General features: G+C 37.6%; 1 protein-coding gene across 2 annotated transcripts in view; it reads right to left on the bottom strand.

The window, feature by feature from the left end:
* The window catches only part of NPEPPS (aminopeptidase puromycin sensitive), a 96,235-nt gene that overhangs the window by 36,932 nt on the left and 39,719 nt on the right, over positions 1-19,584 (bottom strand). For both annotated transcript variants that reach the window (XM_059997559.1, XM_069540081.1), the window contains one exon: positions 3,297-3,374. In XM_059997559.1, the coding sequence (XP_059853542.1) occupies positions 3,297-3,374 (78 nt within the window). The remainder of the gene's footprint in view (positions 1-3,296; positions 3,375-19,584) is intronic.

Raw genomic sequence — 19,584 nt, 5'->3', positions numbered from 1 at the left:
AGGTATCATTTTTCCAAAGAAGGAATTTTTTTGTTTCTCTTTTGCAACTAACTTTTTTATCTTTTCACAGTGTGAACATAGAATATAGTCTGTAATGATACAGATTTTAAATTTTTTTTAAAGTTCATGTTACTTCTATCAAAATAATATTTCATAGTTTAAAACCTCATATAGTTCTACAGGCTTACATATGTAAGCTGCAGGCACCTGCCCAATGCCACTTACTCCCTACACTTGCCTCAGTAGCAACTCTGTGATTTCTAAATACCTTGCTTATTTAGCTATTTTTTCATTTTACAATTTTACACACTCTTTTCTTCTTACTATAAAAAGTGAAGCGGGGCTTCCCTGGTGGCGCAGTGGCTACAAATCCGCCTGCCAATGCAAGGGACACGGGTTCGAGCCCTGGTCCGGGAGGATCCCACATGCTGCAGAGCAACTAAGTCCGTGCACCACAACTACTGAGCCTGAACTCTAGAGCCCACGAGCCACAACTACTGAAGCCCACACATCTAGAGCCCATGCTCCGCAACAAGGGAAGCCACCGCAATGAGAAGCCCGCACACCGCAACGAAGAGTAGTCCTCGCGAAAAAAAAAAAAAAAAAGAGTAGCCCTTGCTCGCCGCCCCTAGAGAAAGCCTGCGTGCAGCAACGAAGACCCAACGCAGCCAAAAATAAAATAAATAATAAAAATAAATACATTAAAAAAAAAACAGTAAAAAGTGAAGTGTAGCTAAACTACTTCTCCACTCCTACATCTTTTACAAAGAATTAAATTTTCTGTAACCTTCCAAATCTGAAAATATTTTATTCTCTTTAACTTCACAGTTGGGCTAAGCACAGAATTCTAGATTGAAAATCAGATTCACTCATAATTTTGAAGGAACGGCCATACTAGAGTCTAGTTTCCACTGTTCCTGATGGTAAAATCTACTGCTATTCTGATTCCTGAAATTTGAAGGCAATCTGTCAGTCTTCCTTCCTTCCTCCCAAGTCCCTCACCTCGGGTAGAAACTCTTTGAGAGTCTCACTTTACCCCTGAAAGTTCTAAAATTTCCTCTGATGTGAGACTTTTTACATTTGAGTCAGTCCCTCTCAGTAGTGTATTTTTTTCAAACCTAAGGCTCATGCCCCATCCGTTCAGAGAAATGTTCATGTTTTGTGTCTTTCATCATTTCCCCTTACCATCTTCTCTGTCCTCTCTTTCACTAGATGGACATCCAGTCCTGCTAGATTGGTCTTCCAATTTTCCTAATTGGAAGGTGCCTCTATTTCATCTTCTGCAACTTATTTTGGTTTTTTACTTCTAATGTATTATAATTTCCAAAAGTTTTCTTACTCTATTCCATACTGTCCTTATTTAATGAATGTAATATTAATAATACTTCTAAGGATATTAATCTGTTTGGGTTTTTTGAGGCTTTCTTTTCATTTGTCTTTGTTTCTTCCAAGTTCCTATATTTCTATTATACTTATTGTTTTGCTTTTTGCTTTATGTTTCATATTAGAAGTTTTATCAAATGTCTGGTAATTGTTGTGACTTTGCGCTTGGCCATGCTATTTGCTTTGGCCAATGAAATGTGAATGGACATCACCATCCACGCAGAAGCTTTAAATGTGTCTTTGTGGTTTGGCTCTGTCCCCATCTCTGAGCTTCTGCCTTCTGCCATGTAAGAGAAGAGCATGCTGCAGATAGTAGCTACTCACTACAGAGCCTAGAATGAGCAGACTTGTGAGCTTAGTGGTGCTCAGTAAAGTTGGCAATATGGCTGCAGATGATCAGCAGTCCTCAGGGCCATGTGTAAACAAGAAATATTTGTTGCAAGCCACTGACATTTGTGATCCCATCTGTGGGTTAAAAGGTACATACACACTTATGGAATATTTCTAGAAAGAAATAGAATATTTCTGGAAGGATTAGTAGACAATGGAAGTAGAAGGGGTCAGAGAGAGGGAATCTCAATTTTCAGGTTATATTCTTCAGTATCTTTTAATACATGTTCATGGCAAGCATTTGTTTTTATAATAATTTCACACAAAAATAATCTTAGTTAGAAAAAGACAAAATGAAAGGTCTTTAAGAGTATCAAAATAAAAGACAAAATTTCTCCAATTTAAAATTTTTCTTAAAATACTTTTATATTAAGGGAATATATTCTCAATATAAAAATTACGGAAACCAGAGAAAGGTATGAATAAGAAGAAAAATCGTCAATTATGTCAACAACCAGACATATAATTTCATTTGTACCATTTTAGAGATCTGATTCATCACCTTGTATATGTAATTTTGTATTCTGCTTTTCAATTTTACATTATAATAAGTACTTTAGAGTGTTAAGAATTCACAAATCTTACTTTTAATTGCTATATATATTCCACCATACATGTATGTCATAATTAGCTTAATTATTCCCTTAGTGTTGGACAAATGTATTAATTCTAATTTTTTACTACCTTAGGTAACGTCTCAATAGACATTTCTAGGCATAAAGTGTCTCTGTATTTATGATTTTTCTTTAGGATATATTCCTATTACCAGAATTGCTGGGTCAAAGACATGAACATGTTTAGGCTCTTAATACATACTGCCAGTCCGCTTTCCAAATAAATTACATGGATTTACATTCTTACCAGTAATATGAGGCAGTCACATCATTGAGAATCGTTTTTTTACTTCAGCTTATATGACAGGCAAAAACTGACATATCAGTAGCTGTTGTTTTAATATTGCTCATTACTAGGAGGGCAAATATATTTTCACATGTTTATTATTTATTTGCATTTTCTTGCATACAAATTATCTGTGACTTTTCACTTGCTCACTACTCGAAGTCTTAGTGCTTTACCAATTGATTTGTATATGATTTCTTCCATTATATTAAGCTCAGAACATCTAGTTTCTTTGTGCTTTTATATAGAACATATAGTAACATACCAACGAATCTTTTCATCCATGCCCTCACTAGCATAATAGCTCCCTAATCTCTGGTTGTATCTCAGAATCATCTGTGGGACATTCATCTCAGAGATTTGGATTCAATTAGTAGAAGATGGAGCTAGGTAGATATATTTTTTAAAAACCGAAAAGGTGAAAACAATGCATTATGTTCTATGTTTTTTTATTTTTTCTGGTGGCCCAAAAGTTGAAGTGCACCTGACTCTGTCTAAAGCTCTGTCTTAATACTTAATCTCCTTAAAACAATGAGTTAAAAAAAAAAAGGGCATATGATAAATTTTTCTGGAAGAAGATGTCACTATTCATAACAGGATTTTACAAAAGCCATTTCTCCTACCTGTTTGGAGAGTACTAGGAAAAGACAAGGTGACTTTTTCATCTTCATTCTGATAGTTAAATCCTGTAGCATGTATTTCTGGAATGGAAAAAAAAAATTACTTCACAAATCTGACTGGACTGATAAGATCAAATCCAGATGGCAGCAAGTAACATTTTCAAGAGCAAAATCTCTACTAAAACTAAATATTCTTAATTTAATAAATTAAGTTTCTATTAACAAGAGTATCATTTCAAAGTAACCTATTTTAGGCTATGTAACCTAAGTTAAATATGCTCCTTAGAAACAATTACACATCCTATATTAATTCACAAAACTTTTATGATATAAGGGAAATAGGGCTGCTATAAATATGAAAAGGTTTTCTACCAGATTCCCAGACACGCTTCATTCTCATCTTTGTGTGACTATGATACTGCTTTATACGTTGCAGTCTTACTCATGAACATTTGAAATACTGAGCAGATTGCTAAGATTTCAGTGTTAAAGATACATCAGTAAAAGTTCTGTCCCCCACCCAAACATAGGTAACAATTCCAACAAGATATAAATCATATTTCCAGTGAAATTCTTTGTTACATTTTACAGAAATAAGGAAGGTGAAAACAGGTGTGTGGATTAAATTTAGACTTTGATTTATTCCCTACCAGGAGTGAGAAGAGTCTGCTTATTTAACTGATACTTCAGAATGCTTAGTTGACACTTTAGGAAAAGAGCTAAGTAGATCAACTCCCAACCACATCATATCCCCATTCCGAAAGAAAAACTGCCCAAAGAGGCAGCCTTAATAAGCACTTGAAAAGATGTTCAACATCTTTAACCATCAGGGAAATGCAAATCAAAACCACAATGGGAAAAAAAAAAAAAACCCCACAATGAGATACCACTTAACACCTACTAGGATGACTATAACCAAAAAGATAGACAATAATAAGGTTTAAGGGAGGATGTAGAGAATTTGGAACCCTCATACATTGCTGATAGGAATGTAAAAATGTTTCCAAATGCTATGGGATGGACTTCCCTGGTGGCACAGTGGTTAAGAATCCACCTGTCAATGCAGGGGACACGGGGTTTGATCCCTGGTCCGGGAAGATCCCACGTGCCACGGAGCAACTAAGCCCGTGAGCCACAACTACGGAGCCCGCGGGCCTAGAGCCCGTGGTGCTCCACAACAAGAGAAGCCACAGCAAGGAGAAGTCCGCACACTGCAATGAAGAGTAGTCCCCACTCGCTGCAACTAGAGAAAGCCCAAGTGCAGCGACAAAGACCCTGTGCAGCCAAAAAAACAAACAAAAACAAATGCTATGGGAAACAGTCTGGCAGTTCCTCAAAAGATTAAATACAGAGTTACCATATAACCCAGAAATCCCACTCTTAGGTATATATCCAAGAGAAATGAATACATATGTCCATACAAAAATTTATACACAAATGAGATCTTAGTAGCCAAAAAGTAGGAACAACCCAAATGTCCAACAATTGATGGACAGAAAAAACGTGATATACAATGGAATATTATGCTACAACAAAAAGAAACGAAGCGCTGATATATGCTACAAAATGGATATGCCTTGAAAATATTATGCTGAGTGAAAGAAACCAGACACAAAAGGCCACATGTTTATATGAAATGTCCAGATTAGGCAAATCCATAGAGACAGAAAGTAGACTAGCTGTTGCCTAGGGCTGGAAGGTCATGCAGAAATGGGAAGTGACTGCTCATGGGTACTTTCTTTTTGCGATGATGAAAATGTTCTAAGGGACTACCCTGGTGGTCCAGTGGTTGAGAATCCACCTTCCAATGCAGGGACGCAGGTTCAATCCCTGGTCGGGAACTAAGATTCCACATGCCGCGGGGCAACTAAGCCCGCGCACTGAAACCGCTGAGCCAGTGCACCTCAACTAGAGAGCCTGCATGCCGCAAAATACAGAGTCCACGCACCACAACTACAGAGCACATGCACTCTGGAGCCTGCACACCACAGCTAGAGAGAAGCCCCCGTGCCACAACTAGAGAGAAGCTCGCATGCCGCAACGAAGAGCCCACATGCCGCAATTAAGACCCGACGCAGCCAAATAAATAAATTTTTTTTAAAAAAAAGGGGAAGAAAATGCTCTAATTGATTCTGACGATGATTGCACAACTCTGTGAATATATTAAAAACCACTGAATTGAACTGTATGGTGTGTGAATTATATCTCAATAAGCTATTATTAAAAGAGAGGTAGCCTTACCAGCCACAGGCTTAAGTTTGATATGGGTAACAGTGATTCAAATTTAGTAACATTCTATGAACCAGGCAAGATGCCCACAATTCACTTTTTTTTTCAAATGAGTCAGCCAAAGATTAAATTTCCAATGTTTCTTTTTTTTTTAAAATATTTATTTATTTATTTAGGTTGCGCTGGGTCTTAGTTGCGGCATGCAGGATCTTTTAGTTAAGGTGTGCGGAATCTTAGTTGCCGCGTACGGAATTCTTAGTTGCGGCATGCAGATTCTTAGTTGTGGCATGTGGACTTCTTAGTTGCAGCATGCAAACTTTTAGTTGCAGCATGCAGACTCTTAGTTGTGGCATGCATGCGGGATCTAGTTCCCTGACCAGGGATCAAACCCGGGGCCCCTGCACTGAGAGCATGGAGTCTTACCCACTGGACCACAAGGGAAATCCCTCCAATGTTTCTAATACGATGGTTCAAACATGCCTTTATAAAGCCAAAATCTTTACAAAACCAATAAGAAACTATAATTTCAGTTTTTAAAAGAACTTTAATCAATTATTCCTCATTTTACAGATGAAGAAAATGAGGCATATAAAGTTAATGATTCACCTAAGGTCACAGAGTTGGACTAGAACTCAGTTCTCTTCCTATTCCTGTTGCCAAAATTCTTTCTGCTATCATAAGCTAGCTCCTAAATTTGAACAGAAACTCAAGACTTGGTATATATATACAATATTAATGAAATCTCTACTGAAACAATGACTTTTGCTGGCAAAAATCTGAGATTTGCTCTAACTTGATTCCCAAGAATAGAATCTTACTTTGCCTATAGGGAAGCTAAGAAGCACTTCAAGGCTTAAGAATGTACCTTTCTAACTAATATATGAAGTAGGATTATGATACCTCTGAGGTACTATGATCAAAGACCATCTCCATAAAAGTTTACTAAAGCTAACTTGTTTTTATAGATGCACAAAAAAGCTTCAAAATGGTAAGAAATGAAGCTAGAAAAACAAAAGAATAGCAGTTTTTAAATTGAAATAATCAAGCACTGTCTATTGTTAGGTTACATTCTACAAAATATGCTTCCAAATGTACATATCAACTATACATGTGTACCAAAAAAGGAGTAAAATTCTCTTAGTAAAAAGGGAGTAGCCATATATTTGAATTCTTTAAATGTCTACTGTATTATGGGATACTCTTCCAATTACTTTATATTGGACAACATACTACTTGGCAAATGTACATTAGAGTTTGAAATAACCTCAGTCAGTTGTAGTTTTGTATATTTTGCATATGACACCACCATTTATCCAGTGGCTCAAGTCAAAAATACAAAATGATCCTAACTGCCTCCCTTCCATGTCTGTCTGTCTCTTATATCATACATCCAACAAGCAAATTCAACACCCTTAATCCCAGACTTTTCAGTGTCTCCACCACTACAGCCCAGTCCAGAGTACCATTATTTTCTCTCCTCGACCACTACAATAGCCTCTTAACACTGCTGACCAGGGGATTTTTGCAGAAACTGTGGCCGGCAATTTGTTACATAAGGGAATATTGAAACACCCAAGTTTGAGTAAATACCAACAACTTTTTTTGCACGTAATGTACTTATTTGAAACTTTGTACATGTCTTACTAAAGCATTCTAATATTTTGTTAGAGTGTGATATGCAGTACAGCAGGCACCTCTGTGCAGGGGAACAGAACATCTGTCACAAATATACCGTGTTTCACTACGCTTTCCCCTAAGAGCACACTACGCTTTCTGGCAGCATTTTTTTTTTAGTCCTGTGTATATTATTTCCTCTAGCATATATTCTTTTATTTTACCTGAGAGTCGACAAGGTGGATCTTTGCGAAACACCACAAGAAGGACCAGGTTCGGGACTACCACTACACTTACCAGAATGTCCAGTTACCCATTCTCTAGCTACTGCTAAGAAAAATTGCTTGTAAGTCATTTTATTCTATGCATTAAGGTTACAGTAAAATTTTAAATGCACTGAATAAACCTCAATTACTCAAATAGAAACTTACTTTCTTATACCATTTTCAAGTTTTCTGGAAGATACTGAAGTTTGCCAGATATTGATCAGACTGATCAACTCCTTTCATATATTTATTATACTCTAATACAGGGGTCCCCAACCCCCAGGCCACGGACCGGTAGTGGTCCGTGGCCTGTCAGGAACTGGGCCGCAGAGCAGTTAGGTGAGCGGCAGGAGAGCAAGCAAAGCTTCATCTGCCGCTCCCCATCGCTCGCATTACCACCTAAACCATCCCCCCGCCATCCGTGGAAAAACTGTCTTCCACAAAACCAGTCCCTGGTGCTAAAAAGGTTGGGGACAGCTGCTCTAGTATGTAAGTGGGCTTAGTTATCTGATGGCCAGTCCTGTCTTCCTTCCTGTAGATGTTATGGATCCATGCTATGGAGAGGCTATGGATGCGTCATGAATAGTTGTCACCATGGGGACCAGTCTCTTGTCTTTCCATATAAGAAGAGTCACTTCTCCCTTCCGTAAGAATGTCATTTCTCCCCTCTGCAGATATTTAGATTTCTCCTTTAATTGGTTTGGTAGATCACGATTCTCTCTTATAGTCCCACAAACTCTGGTTTTATTTTCAACAATATTTCAGATGTGGACACACTGTTGTAATAACCGTCTTGGTAAATATGGTGCCACGAACCAAGATAACGTTGTAGGACCGATAATATTGTTTCTTATAGTTTCTTTCCTTCATCCATGTAAACCTCAAGGTTGCACATATATCCAGTTTCACTTTCACCAACCATCCTGACCAAAATTCTGTATTTTGTAAGTTTTCTGGGGTTACAGGTTTTGAATCTGAGTCATCCTCTCTACTTTATCACTGCCTCCACAAGTGACAGCTCTTGTCTGGTTATATAGATTGATTGAAATTTTGGTAGAGGGATTTCCTTGGTGGTCCACTGGGTAAGACTCTATGCTCCAAATCCAGGGGGCCCAGGTTCAATCCCTGGTTGGGGAACTAAATCCCACATGCATGCTGCAACCGAGAGTTTGCATGCCGCAACTAAGACCTGGCGCAGCCCGCATAAATAGATAGATAATAGATAAATAAATAAATAAATAGATAAATATTTTTAAAACTTATTAAACATTTTTGGTAGAAAATAAACCAAAAGAGGTTTAACTTTTGAAATTCTGTCTGTAGGAAGTGGAGTTCCTGAGTTATCATTAAAGTGAAGAAATGTCATTATTTGTTGGAACCTTCTTCTCGTCATAATCTTTGGAAAGATAGGTGTTTCAAGTAAGGTATCAGTCGACCAATGTTCCTTCCAGTGTGACTTTCTTATTTGTCCCATCAAAGTTATTAATCCAAGAAACTTCTTCATGTCACTATTGGTTACATCAGAACATTTTAAAGCCTCATCATACTTTTTATATGATTTTTCATTCTGCTGATGATACAAGTTTGTTTGAGACGTGACCAACTCAAAAAAGTCGTTACCAAAAATTATTTCACTAACATTTTGCGGGTTATTACATTCAATAGTTAAACCTGGGCTTTCCTGGTGGCGCAGTGGTTAAGAATCCGTATGCCAATGCAGGGGACACGAGTTCAAGCCCTGGTCCGGGAAGATCCCACATGCCGCAGAGCAACTAAGCCCGTGTGCCACAACTACTGAGCCTGCGCTCTAGAGCTCGTGTAACTACTGAGCCCACATGCCACAACTACTGAAGACTGCACGCCTATAGCCCATGCTCCGCAACAAGAGAAGCCACTGCAATGAGAAGCCCGCACACAGCAATGAACAGTAGCCCCTGCTCGCTGCAACCAGAGAAAGCCTGCACACAGCAACAAAGACCCAACGCAGCCCAAAATATAAATAAATAAGTAAATTTATTTATTTAAAAAAAAAGTTACACCTGACACACCTGTAAAGTCTTCTAATTTTTGTGAAATGTTGTCTTCAACCCACTCTTCTGCCGAAGAAAAGGATCATTCTCCAGCATCATGGGTTTCATTTTCACTTTCCATATCAGAATCAATCACTGAGGTGTTTTGTCTTTTTGTTGGTCTAATATTCACATTCGTCTGAATCAGAACTATGTTCTGAAGAACTATCATCTTCTGAAACACTAGTATATACGTCGCTCAGACAATCAGTGAAAGTATCTGGATAAAATTCACTGAAATATTCTTCACTCAAAATTTCACAATGCATCATTTTTGAAAACTTTATGGTAATAAACTTGCATTTATAATATACACAAGGTGGAACAAAAACCTAATGGAGCAAAATGTGAATGATAACGACAATCATAAGTTGTATAATGAACCCTTGATCAATTTTAAGCTCTAACAATGTCTCACGGTGATGTTAATTGTATCGGCTAACAAAAGACGTATTAATATGTCCCCGGTCAATAAATTGTTAACTGGTCTGTTTCCACTTTTGCTGCCTTATAATCTTGTCTTCACACAGCAGCTAGAGTAATCAGTGAGATCTAAGCCTCTAACAGAGTCCAGATATTCAGAATGAAAAGCTAAGTCTGCTTAAGATGGGCAATTATTTCTTGGAGAGGACCAAAAAAAGCACTCACCATAAAATTAAAAAATTGATAGATCAAATTTCGTTAATATCATACTGTACGGCACAGGGAACTATATTCAATATCCTGTGATAAACCATAATGGAAAAGAATATATATATGTAAAAAAAATTTTTTTAACTTGTAATTATCAAAAGACACTATTAAGAAAATGCACAGGCAAACCACAGACCAGGAGAAAATATTTTACTTTGTATATATGACAAAACACTTGTATCCAGAATACACATAAAAACTTCTACAACTCAGTAAAAAGACAGACAACCCCAGGGCTTCCCTGGTGGCGCAGTGGTTGAGAGTCCGCCTGCCAATGCAGGGGACACGGGTTCGTGCCCCGGTCCGGGAAGATCCCACATGCCGCGGAGCGGCTGGGCCCGTGAGCCATGGCCTTTGAGCCTGCATGTCTGGAGCCTGTGCTCCGCAATGGGAGAGGCCAAACACGGGCAGAATCTTCCACATTGGTCTTACCAATACAATGTCTTTCTAGATATGCTTCCTCTGGCAAGGGAAACAAAAGCAAAAATAAACAAATGGGATTACATCAAACTAAAAGGCTTCTGCACAGCAAAGGAAACCATCAATAAAACAAAAAGACAACCTACCAAATGGGAGAAGATATTTGCAAATGATGTATTTGAAAAGGGGTTAATCTCCAAAATATATAAACAACACATACAACCAACAACAAAAAAAACCCTGATTTTAAAATGGACAGAGGAGCTAAATAGACATTTTTTCCAAAGAAGACATATAAATGGCCAACAGGCACATGAAAAGATGTTTAACATCACTAATTTTTAGGGAAATGCAAATCAAAACCACAATGAGATATCCCCTCATGCCTGTTAGACTGGCTATTATCAAAAAGACAAGAAATAACAAGTGTTGGCAAGGATCTGGGGAAAAGGGAACTCTCATAAACTGTTGGTGGGAACGTGAACTGGTGTAGCCACTATGGAAGACAGTATGGAGATTCCTCAAAAATTTAAGAATAGAATTACCGGGACTTCCCCCTGGTGGCGCAGTGGTTTAAGAATCCGTCTGCCAATGCAGGGGACACGGGTTTGAGCCCCGGTCTGGGAAGATCCCACCTGCCGCAGAGCAACTGAGCCTGTGTGCCACAACTACTGAGCCCGAGTGCCACAACTACTGAGCTCTGCAACAAGAGAAGCCACTGCAATGAGAAGCCCACGCACCGCAACACAGAGTAGCCCCCACTCACCACAACTAGAGAAAGCCCGTGTGCAGCAGTGAAGACCCAACACAGCCATAAATAAATGAATGAATGAATGAATGAATGAATGGATAGAATTACCATACGATCCAGCTATCCCACTTCTGGGTATTTATCCAAAGAATAAGAAAACACTAATTCAAAAAGATATATGCACCCCTATGTTCATCACAACCTCATTTACAATAGCCAAGATATGGAAACAACCTAAGCACCCATCAACAGATAAATGGATAAAGATGTGGGATATATACACAATGGAATATTACTCGGCCATAAAAAGATGAACTCTTGCCATCTGCCACAACACGGATGAACCTTGAGGTTATTATGCTAAGTAAAATAAGTCAGATAGAGAAAGACAAATACCATATGATATTACTGATATGTGGAATATAAAACAAAATTAATTTTAAAAAAGCAAAATAAATGAACAAACTAAATCAAACAAAAACAAACATGCAGATACAGAGAACACAGTAGTGGTTACTGGGGGTGGAGGGTGCCCAGGAGAGGGTAAAATGGGTAAAGGAGATCAACTGTATAGTGATGAACAGAAATGAAATTTTTGGTGGTGAGCACACTGTATGGTATACAGAAGTAGAAATATAATGTTGTACACATGAAACATAACAAAATGTCATTGAAGATATGGAGCAATGACTAGAACTCATATTTTGCTGCTAGTGCCTCACTGTTGTTCCTCAAAGACTGTAAGCATTCTCCAACCTCAGAGTTTCTGCAACTTCATGGAAAATTCTTTATCCAGTTACCTACACATTTTGTGTCATTCAGGTCTCTGCTCAAATCACTTCTTTAGAAATCTGTTCTATCACCTTAAACAACAATCTTCACTCTATATCCTCTTATGTGATTTCTGAGTACTTATCACTACTTTACACCACATATTTGTTACTGTCTTTCTTTCCAGATTGAATATATGTATCTGGAATGTTGATTCTTGGTTTTGTCCACAATTCTACCTCCAATGCTAGAATGGTTTCTGGACCATAGTAGGTTTAGTAAATATTAGCAGCACAAATAGACCACTTTAAAAAGCAACAGACTAAGTGATTATATCATAGAGAGCATCAATACCATCCATACAAAATACATTAATAAAAAAACCCTGGGACTTCCCTGGTGGTGCAGGGAATAAGTTGGCGCAGGTGGATAAGACTCCACGCTCCCAATGCTGGGGGCCTGGGTTTGATCCCTGGTCAGGGAACTAGATCCCAACATGCATGTCACAAGTAAGGAGACTGCCTGCCACAACTAAGAGCCAGTGCAACCAAATAAATAAATAAATATTAAAAAAAAAACCTTTACTAATGTTATATGAATGGGGATTTATGGCTAGAGAGAAATTTTCCAATTAGAACATAATACAGTGATTCAAAAAGGGATCTATCTCAAATACCTTAGAAGATAATATTTGCTCTGGAACAATTAGATTGTTCAAAGTGTGGAAAGCCATTAATACTAAAATACATATGAAAAGTCTGAATAAATATACTTCATTGAAGTAGAGAAGAAAAGGTAATATTTCTAAATTAATGTTCATATTAATTTAATACTAATGTATCAATAACAGTTTATATTAACATATTTATAATTTAAAATGTATACATGTAAACTGAGCATTATAAGTAGACACTTTCCTACATCATGTATAAACAATAAAATTAAACTTAACCAAACTTAACCTTGATTAAAAAGCTTTTTAAAAAATATTTTAAATGGGAGAGTAGGAATCTTATAATCAGGCATATCTGGTTATTCAACTCTCTGAGCCTTCATTGTCATACTTGTAAAATTAAAATCATTACCTACTCCTTAGTTATTTGAAGATTATATAATATACTCTATGCAAAGTGCTTAGCATAGTGTCTGGTTATGACAAATTACTTATCATGGAGTGCTACATTTCAGAAAAAAATTAAATGTAATTGGCATTTTCAAATCTATGGATATAAACATACCTATTTGGGAATAAGCATGCATGTGTTAAGTATGTATTTTAGTAATCAAATAAACAGAAGCAAAATTTGAATATAACCATAGCATGTATAAAACTGTAACAAGAAAAATCTTATACTCAAAACTACTAACAATATTCACTTTGACTATAAAAGGTTACTCATGACAATATATACCTACAAAGTTCATAACAAGATAGACCTATAAATTGGATTTTAAATGTCACTTTTTAAAAACCAATTAGGATATAATTTTGACTTAAGTAAAAAAATTTCAGAACACAGGATGCTATCATTTATGAGCACACACACATTACATATGTATATATAGAAATATAGACACACATATCCATATATTTTTAGATATCTGTAGATATACAGACACACACACATGAACGTATATACACATATATGTCTGTAAATGCATAGAACAATCTGAGGAAGGATACATACAAACCTGACAACTTTGTCTCCAGGCAGGAGAGCTGGAAGGCTGGAGAGGCCTTACTTAGCAGGCTTACTTAGTACTGCATATCTTTTGAACTTGGCATCATGTGTACATATTAACTATGAAAAAAAAATTAATTGTTTAAAAAAATCTTTTTAAAGATATTCCTTTTGAGATCCTGGTCAAATTTTTATAGGAAGCCCATTTATCAAAAAAATCTAATGAATATGTGTTCTCATTCTGGGTTTTCCAAGTGTGGCTTATTGACAAGGAGGCACTCTTGCCTAGGTCTTTAGGACTTTGGCCAATCATAATTCAAAAACCATATTCATCTTTAGAAAACACAAAAGGTGAAGTGGCTCATCTTCTTTGTACAATCAGCCAGTGCAAAACTCTCTAACTATAACCAAAAGAAGGCAGACACTCTTAATCACTGTACCACTTAGTCTCTGACAAAATCTGAGAACCTCTCTCACATGAGTTCTTCTAGAACAAAGAGTTTGTTCAATATTTGTGCAGGTATCCTATCTGGTCCAATACCTTTCCTTTAAATTACCCTGCTTACTTCCACAAAGAATACCAGGATCCTCAGGTCCCTTCGTGAATCTGCTTTACTTCATTGTAATTTCCCCCCTCTCAGCTGGCCTTTCCCACTTTGTCACTTACTATGTTAATTCTGGTTCTCTCTTCTGCCATAATAGGCCTCAAGAGGGATACAATGCCTTTTATTTAGTAAACACCTACACCGCTATAAGGGAACCTACTGTTGCCCTTAAAGCCAATTTGTGTTATCAATGAATAACACAATGAGTAATTATGAGGTAACTCCTGCTCTCCTTATTAAAAAAAATCTAGGTCAGGGACTTCCCTGGTGGTGCAGTGGTTAAGAATCCGCCTGCCAACGCAGGGGACACGGGTTCGAGCCCTGGTCTGGTAAGATCCCAAATGCCACGGAGCAACTAAGCCTGTGTGCCACAACTACTGAGCCTGTGTTCTAGAGCCCACGTGCTGTCCGCGCACCTAGAGCCCGTGCTCTGCAACAAGAGAAGCTACCACAATGAGAAGCCCACACACCGCAACGAAGTGTAGCCCCTACTCGACGCAACTAGAGAAAGCCCGAGTGTAGCAACGAAGACCCAACACAGCCAAAAATAAATAAAAACAAACAAAAACAAGGTAACTTGTAAAAAAAACAAAAGAGGCACCGTTAAGAAAGCGAAGATGCAGAAGATATTTGTAACACACAAGGGGCAGAGAACTTATATCCAGAACATAAAAAGAATTCCTTTAAATTCTAAGAAAAAGACACAGAACCCAGTAGAAAAATGGACAAAAAACTTTTAACAGATACATCACAATAGAGGAAATAAATATGTCCAATATACATATAAAAGGTAACCAACCTCATTAAAATCAGGAAATAAAAATTAAAACCTCCATCAGATACCCACCAAGTTAGCTAACAGCAAGAAGTCTGAAAATATCAAGTGTTAATGAGGACAAGAAAAGATGGTACCCACTCCTGGAAGTAGTGTAACTGCTATAACCTAAAGATATGCATACCCTATAACCTAGCAAGACCACTCCTAGGCATATATTTTATGGAAAAGTGTGCTTATGTGCACCAGCCTGAACATTAAGTACATAGCAGCACTGTGCACAGTAGCCCCAAACTGAAACAATCCAGATGTTCATCAATGTCCACCAGTGGGAGAATGGATAAATACATTCAGTATATTCCTATAATGGAATACAGGGCACTGCAGCTACACAAAATGACATGGATAAATCTTTAAAACGTAATACTGAGTGAAAGCAACCACACAGTATTTACTGTGATTCCATTTATATAAAATACAAAAAAAAAAAGGGTAAATTAAGCTATATTGCTCAGGGATGCACACTTACATCGTCACACTATAAAGCAAATTAAGAAAATTATTGAGGACTTCCCTGGTGGCGCAGCAGATAAGACTCTGCACTCCCAATGCAGGGGGTGCAGGCTTGATCCCTGGTCAGGGAACTAGATCCCACATGCATGCCGCAACTAAGGAGCCCTGTGCCACAACTAAGGAGCCCCCTGCCGCAACTAAGGAGCCCACGTGCTGCAAGTAAGACCTGGAACAACCAAATAAATAAAAAATATTTTTAAAAAGAAAAAGAAAATTCCTACCTCAAAAGTCAAAGTAAGGTAGTCTCTTTGGGGAAGGAGAGGATGTGATCAGAAGGGGGCATATGAGGGCTTCCCTGGTGGCGCAGTGGTTGAGAGTCCACCTGCCGATGCGGGGGACACGGGTTCGTGCCCCGGTCCGGGAGGATCCCGCGTGCCGCGGAGCGGCTGGGCCCGTGAGCCATGGCCACGGAGCCTACGCATCCGGAGCCTGTGCTCCGCAGCGAGAGAGGCCACGGTGGTGGGAGGCCCGCGTACCGCAAAAAAAAAAAAAAAAAAAAAAAAAAGAAGGGGGCATGTGAGAGGTTCTTAGGGTTATAGTGCTAAGCTGTAAAACTGTTACATGCATTTTTCTGAGGTAATGATAATTTTCACAGTAAAAAGTTTATAATTTTTAAGGAGGGGGGTCATACTAAAAACAGATGGATACCATCTACCTTAACGCCAAAACATTTCTTATAGTGTTTTAAACACAACTAAACCAATTCAGTAAAACAGATTTAAAAGACGAATATAATTTACTCCATAGATGCTGAAAACAGAATAAAAGTTCAGTAGCCACTCTTGATAGAAACTCTTAATAAAATTGGTATAGATAAAAGTTCAATGCTTGCAAGTGATAAGACTATATGTCAGGAAAATCTAAAAGAGTCAACTGAGAAACTATTAGAAATAAAAAGAAAATTTAGTAAGGTAGCATGATACAAAATTAATATAGAGGGATCAAGAACCTCGTATATCTCATAACTAGGAGATATAATGGAAGATAAGACCCCATTCATAATAGCAACAAAAAGTATAAAACACCTAGGAATATATTTAATAAGAAATATGTAAAATCTTTACGAAGAAAATTTTAACACTACTTAAAGACACAGAAGACAAACAATGTAAAGGTAAATAATATTCTTAGTTGGGGATATATCTTAAATATTGTTAATTCTCTTAAGTTACATATCATATGATCCCAATAAAAATACCAACAGGATTTTTTTCATTTTATAATTATGCAATCTGACTCCAATGTCCATATGCAAAAATAAATAAGAGGAACTAAATGAATTCAGAAAAATAAAGTGTAACGAGAGGGCTTGCTCTACCAGACATTAGAACATATTACAAAGTTACAGTAACTATAATAAGTATGGAACTAAACTCGAATACAGAGCATATTCAAAGAGTAAGAAGAAGAATCAAATACATATATAATTTAGTATATGATAAAGGTGGCAACTGGATGTGGGGAAAAAGATGGATTATTCCATAAATGGTGTTGAAGCAAAAATCTAAGTTGCATTCATACCTTATACCTATTAGGAAAATTCCAGATGGAACAAAGATTTAAATAACAGGAACTACTAAAATAGTGATTTAAAAAAATAATCTCTGGCTGGCAAAAGCCTTTCTAAATATGTCTTAAGCACATGAAAAGATGCTCAACACCACTAATTATTAGAGAAATGCAAATCAAAACAACAATGAGATTATCACCTCATACCTATGTCAGAATGGCTATCACCAAAAGGTCTACAAATAATATATGTTGGCAAGGATGTGGAGAAAAGGGAGCTCTTGTACACTGTTGGTGGGAATGTAAATTGGTGCAGCCACTATGGGGAACAGTATGGAGGTTCCTCAAAAAACTAAAAATGGAACTACCATATGAGCCAGCAATTCCACTCCTGGGTATGAATACAGAAAAAACAATAACACTCATTCAAAAAGATACGTGCACCCCAATGTTCACAGTAGCACTATTTACAACAGCCAAGACACGGAAGCAGCCCAAGTGCCCACCAAGAGACAAACAAATAAAGATGTGCTACAGGGACTTCCCTGGCGATCCACTGGTTAAGACTCCATGCTTCCACTGCAGGGGACATGGGTGGGTTTGATACACACACACACACACACACACACACACACACAATGGAAAATTAGCCATAAAAAGGAATGAAATTCTGCTATTTGCAGCAATGTGGATGGACCTAGAGAATATTATGCTTAGTGAAATATGACAGGCAGAGAAAGACAAATACTGTATGATAATCACTTATATATGGAATCTAAAAAATAATACAAATGAACGTATATGCAAAACAGAAACAGACTCACAGATATAGAAAACTAGTGATTACCAAAGGGGAGACAGAGGTAGGAGGGGCAAGACAGGGGTATGAGACTAACAGATACAAACTACTATGTATAAAATAGATCAGCAACAAGGATATATTGTATAGCACAGGGAATTATAACCATTATCTTGTAATAACTTTTAATGGAGTATAATCTGAAAAATACTGAATCAGTATACTGTACATCTGAAGCTAACATAAAATTACAAATCAACTCTACTTCAATTAACATTTTTAAAATGTTTTAATAACTAAATGTCTTAAGATCTAGAAGTTATAAAAGAAACAAATACATTCATACAAAACACCTTGGCATTATAAAAATAACCATAAGCAAAAATCAAAAGACATATAACAAATCAGGGAAAAAATACTACAACCCATATTATGGAAAAAGTTAAATCAGTAAAAAAGGGCAGTACCCAAGTAAAATGGACAATGACTTGAACAGATTACAGAAAAGTGAAATACAAATGGCTTTTTAAATATATGAAAGATTTAAATTTTACACTATAAAGAAATGCAAAGTAAAGGCAGTGCAAAATAATCATTTTTTACCATCAGATTAACAAAGATCAAAAAATTTGAGATATAGATATGCTGCTGAGCAGGGTGTCTGACTAACAAGCTGGTAGGTGTTGATACAATTTCTATAAAGTGCAATTTGACAATATCAATCAAAATCACAAATACAAATACCTTCTGACCCAGCAATTCCACTTCAGGAATTTATCCTAGATAAATGATGTGAGATATGTACAATACTAGTCATTGCAGCATAGATTCTTAATGATTTATGATAAATTCATTCCATTTAATTATAAAAAGGGGACTTCCCTGGCAGCACAGTGGTTAAGAATCTGCCTGCCAGTGCAGGAGACACAGGTTCGATCCCTGGTCCGAGAAGATCCCACATGCTGTGGAGCAGCTAAGCCCGTGCGCCACAGCTACTGAGCCTGCTCTCTAGAGCCCGTGAGCCACAACTACTGAGCCCACGTGCCACAACTACTGAAGCCTGCATGCCTAGAGCCCGTGCTCTGCAATGAGAAGCCACCGCAGTGAGAAGCCTGTGCATCGCAACGAAGAGTAGCCCCTGCTCGCCGCAACTAGAGAAAGCCTGTGCGCAGCAATGAAGACGCAACACAGCCAAAAATAAATACATAAATAAATAAATATATAAAAATTTTAAAAAATCATAAAAAGGAGGAAGCTCTTTTTTTTTTAATATGCTACTTTTTTTTTGGCTGCGTTCCATGTTCATTGCTGCGCACAGGCTTTCTCTAGTTGCGGCGAGCAGGGGCTACTCTTCGTTGCGATGCACAGGCTTCTCATTGCTGTGGCTTCTCTTGTTGCGGGGCACGGGCTCCAGGCACGGAGGCTTCAGTAGTTGCACCATGCAGGCTCAGTAGTTGCGGCACGCAGGCCCCTAGAGCGCGTGGACTTCAGTAGTTGTGATGTGTGAGTTCAGCAGTTGCGGTGCGTGAGCTCAG

Source organism: Delphinus delphis, chromosome 19, assembly GCF_949987515.2.
Source record: "Delphinus delphis chromosome 19, mDelDel1.2, whole genome shotgun sequence".
Lineage (NCBI taxonomy): Eukaryota > Metazoa > Chordata > Mammalia > Artiodactyla > Delphinidae > Delphinus > Delphinus delphis.
The sequence above is the reverse complement of the archived record's forward strand: the minus strand, read 5'-3'. Positions and strand labels throughout refer to the sequence as shown.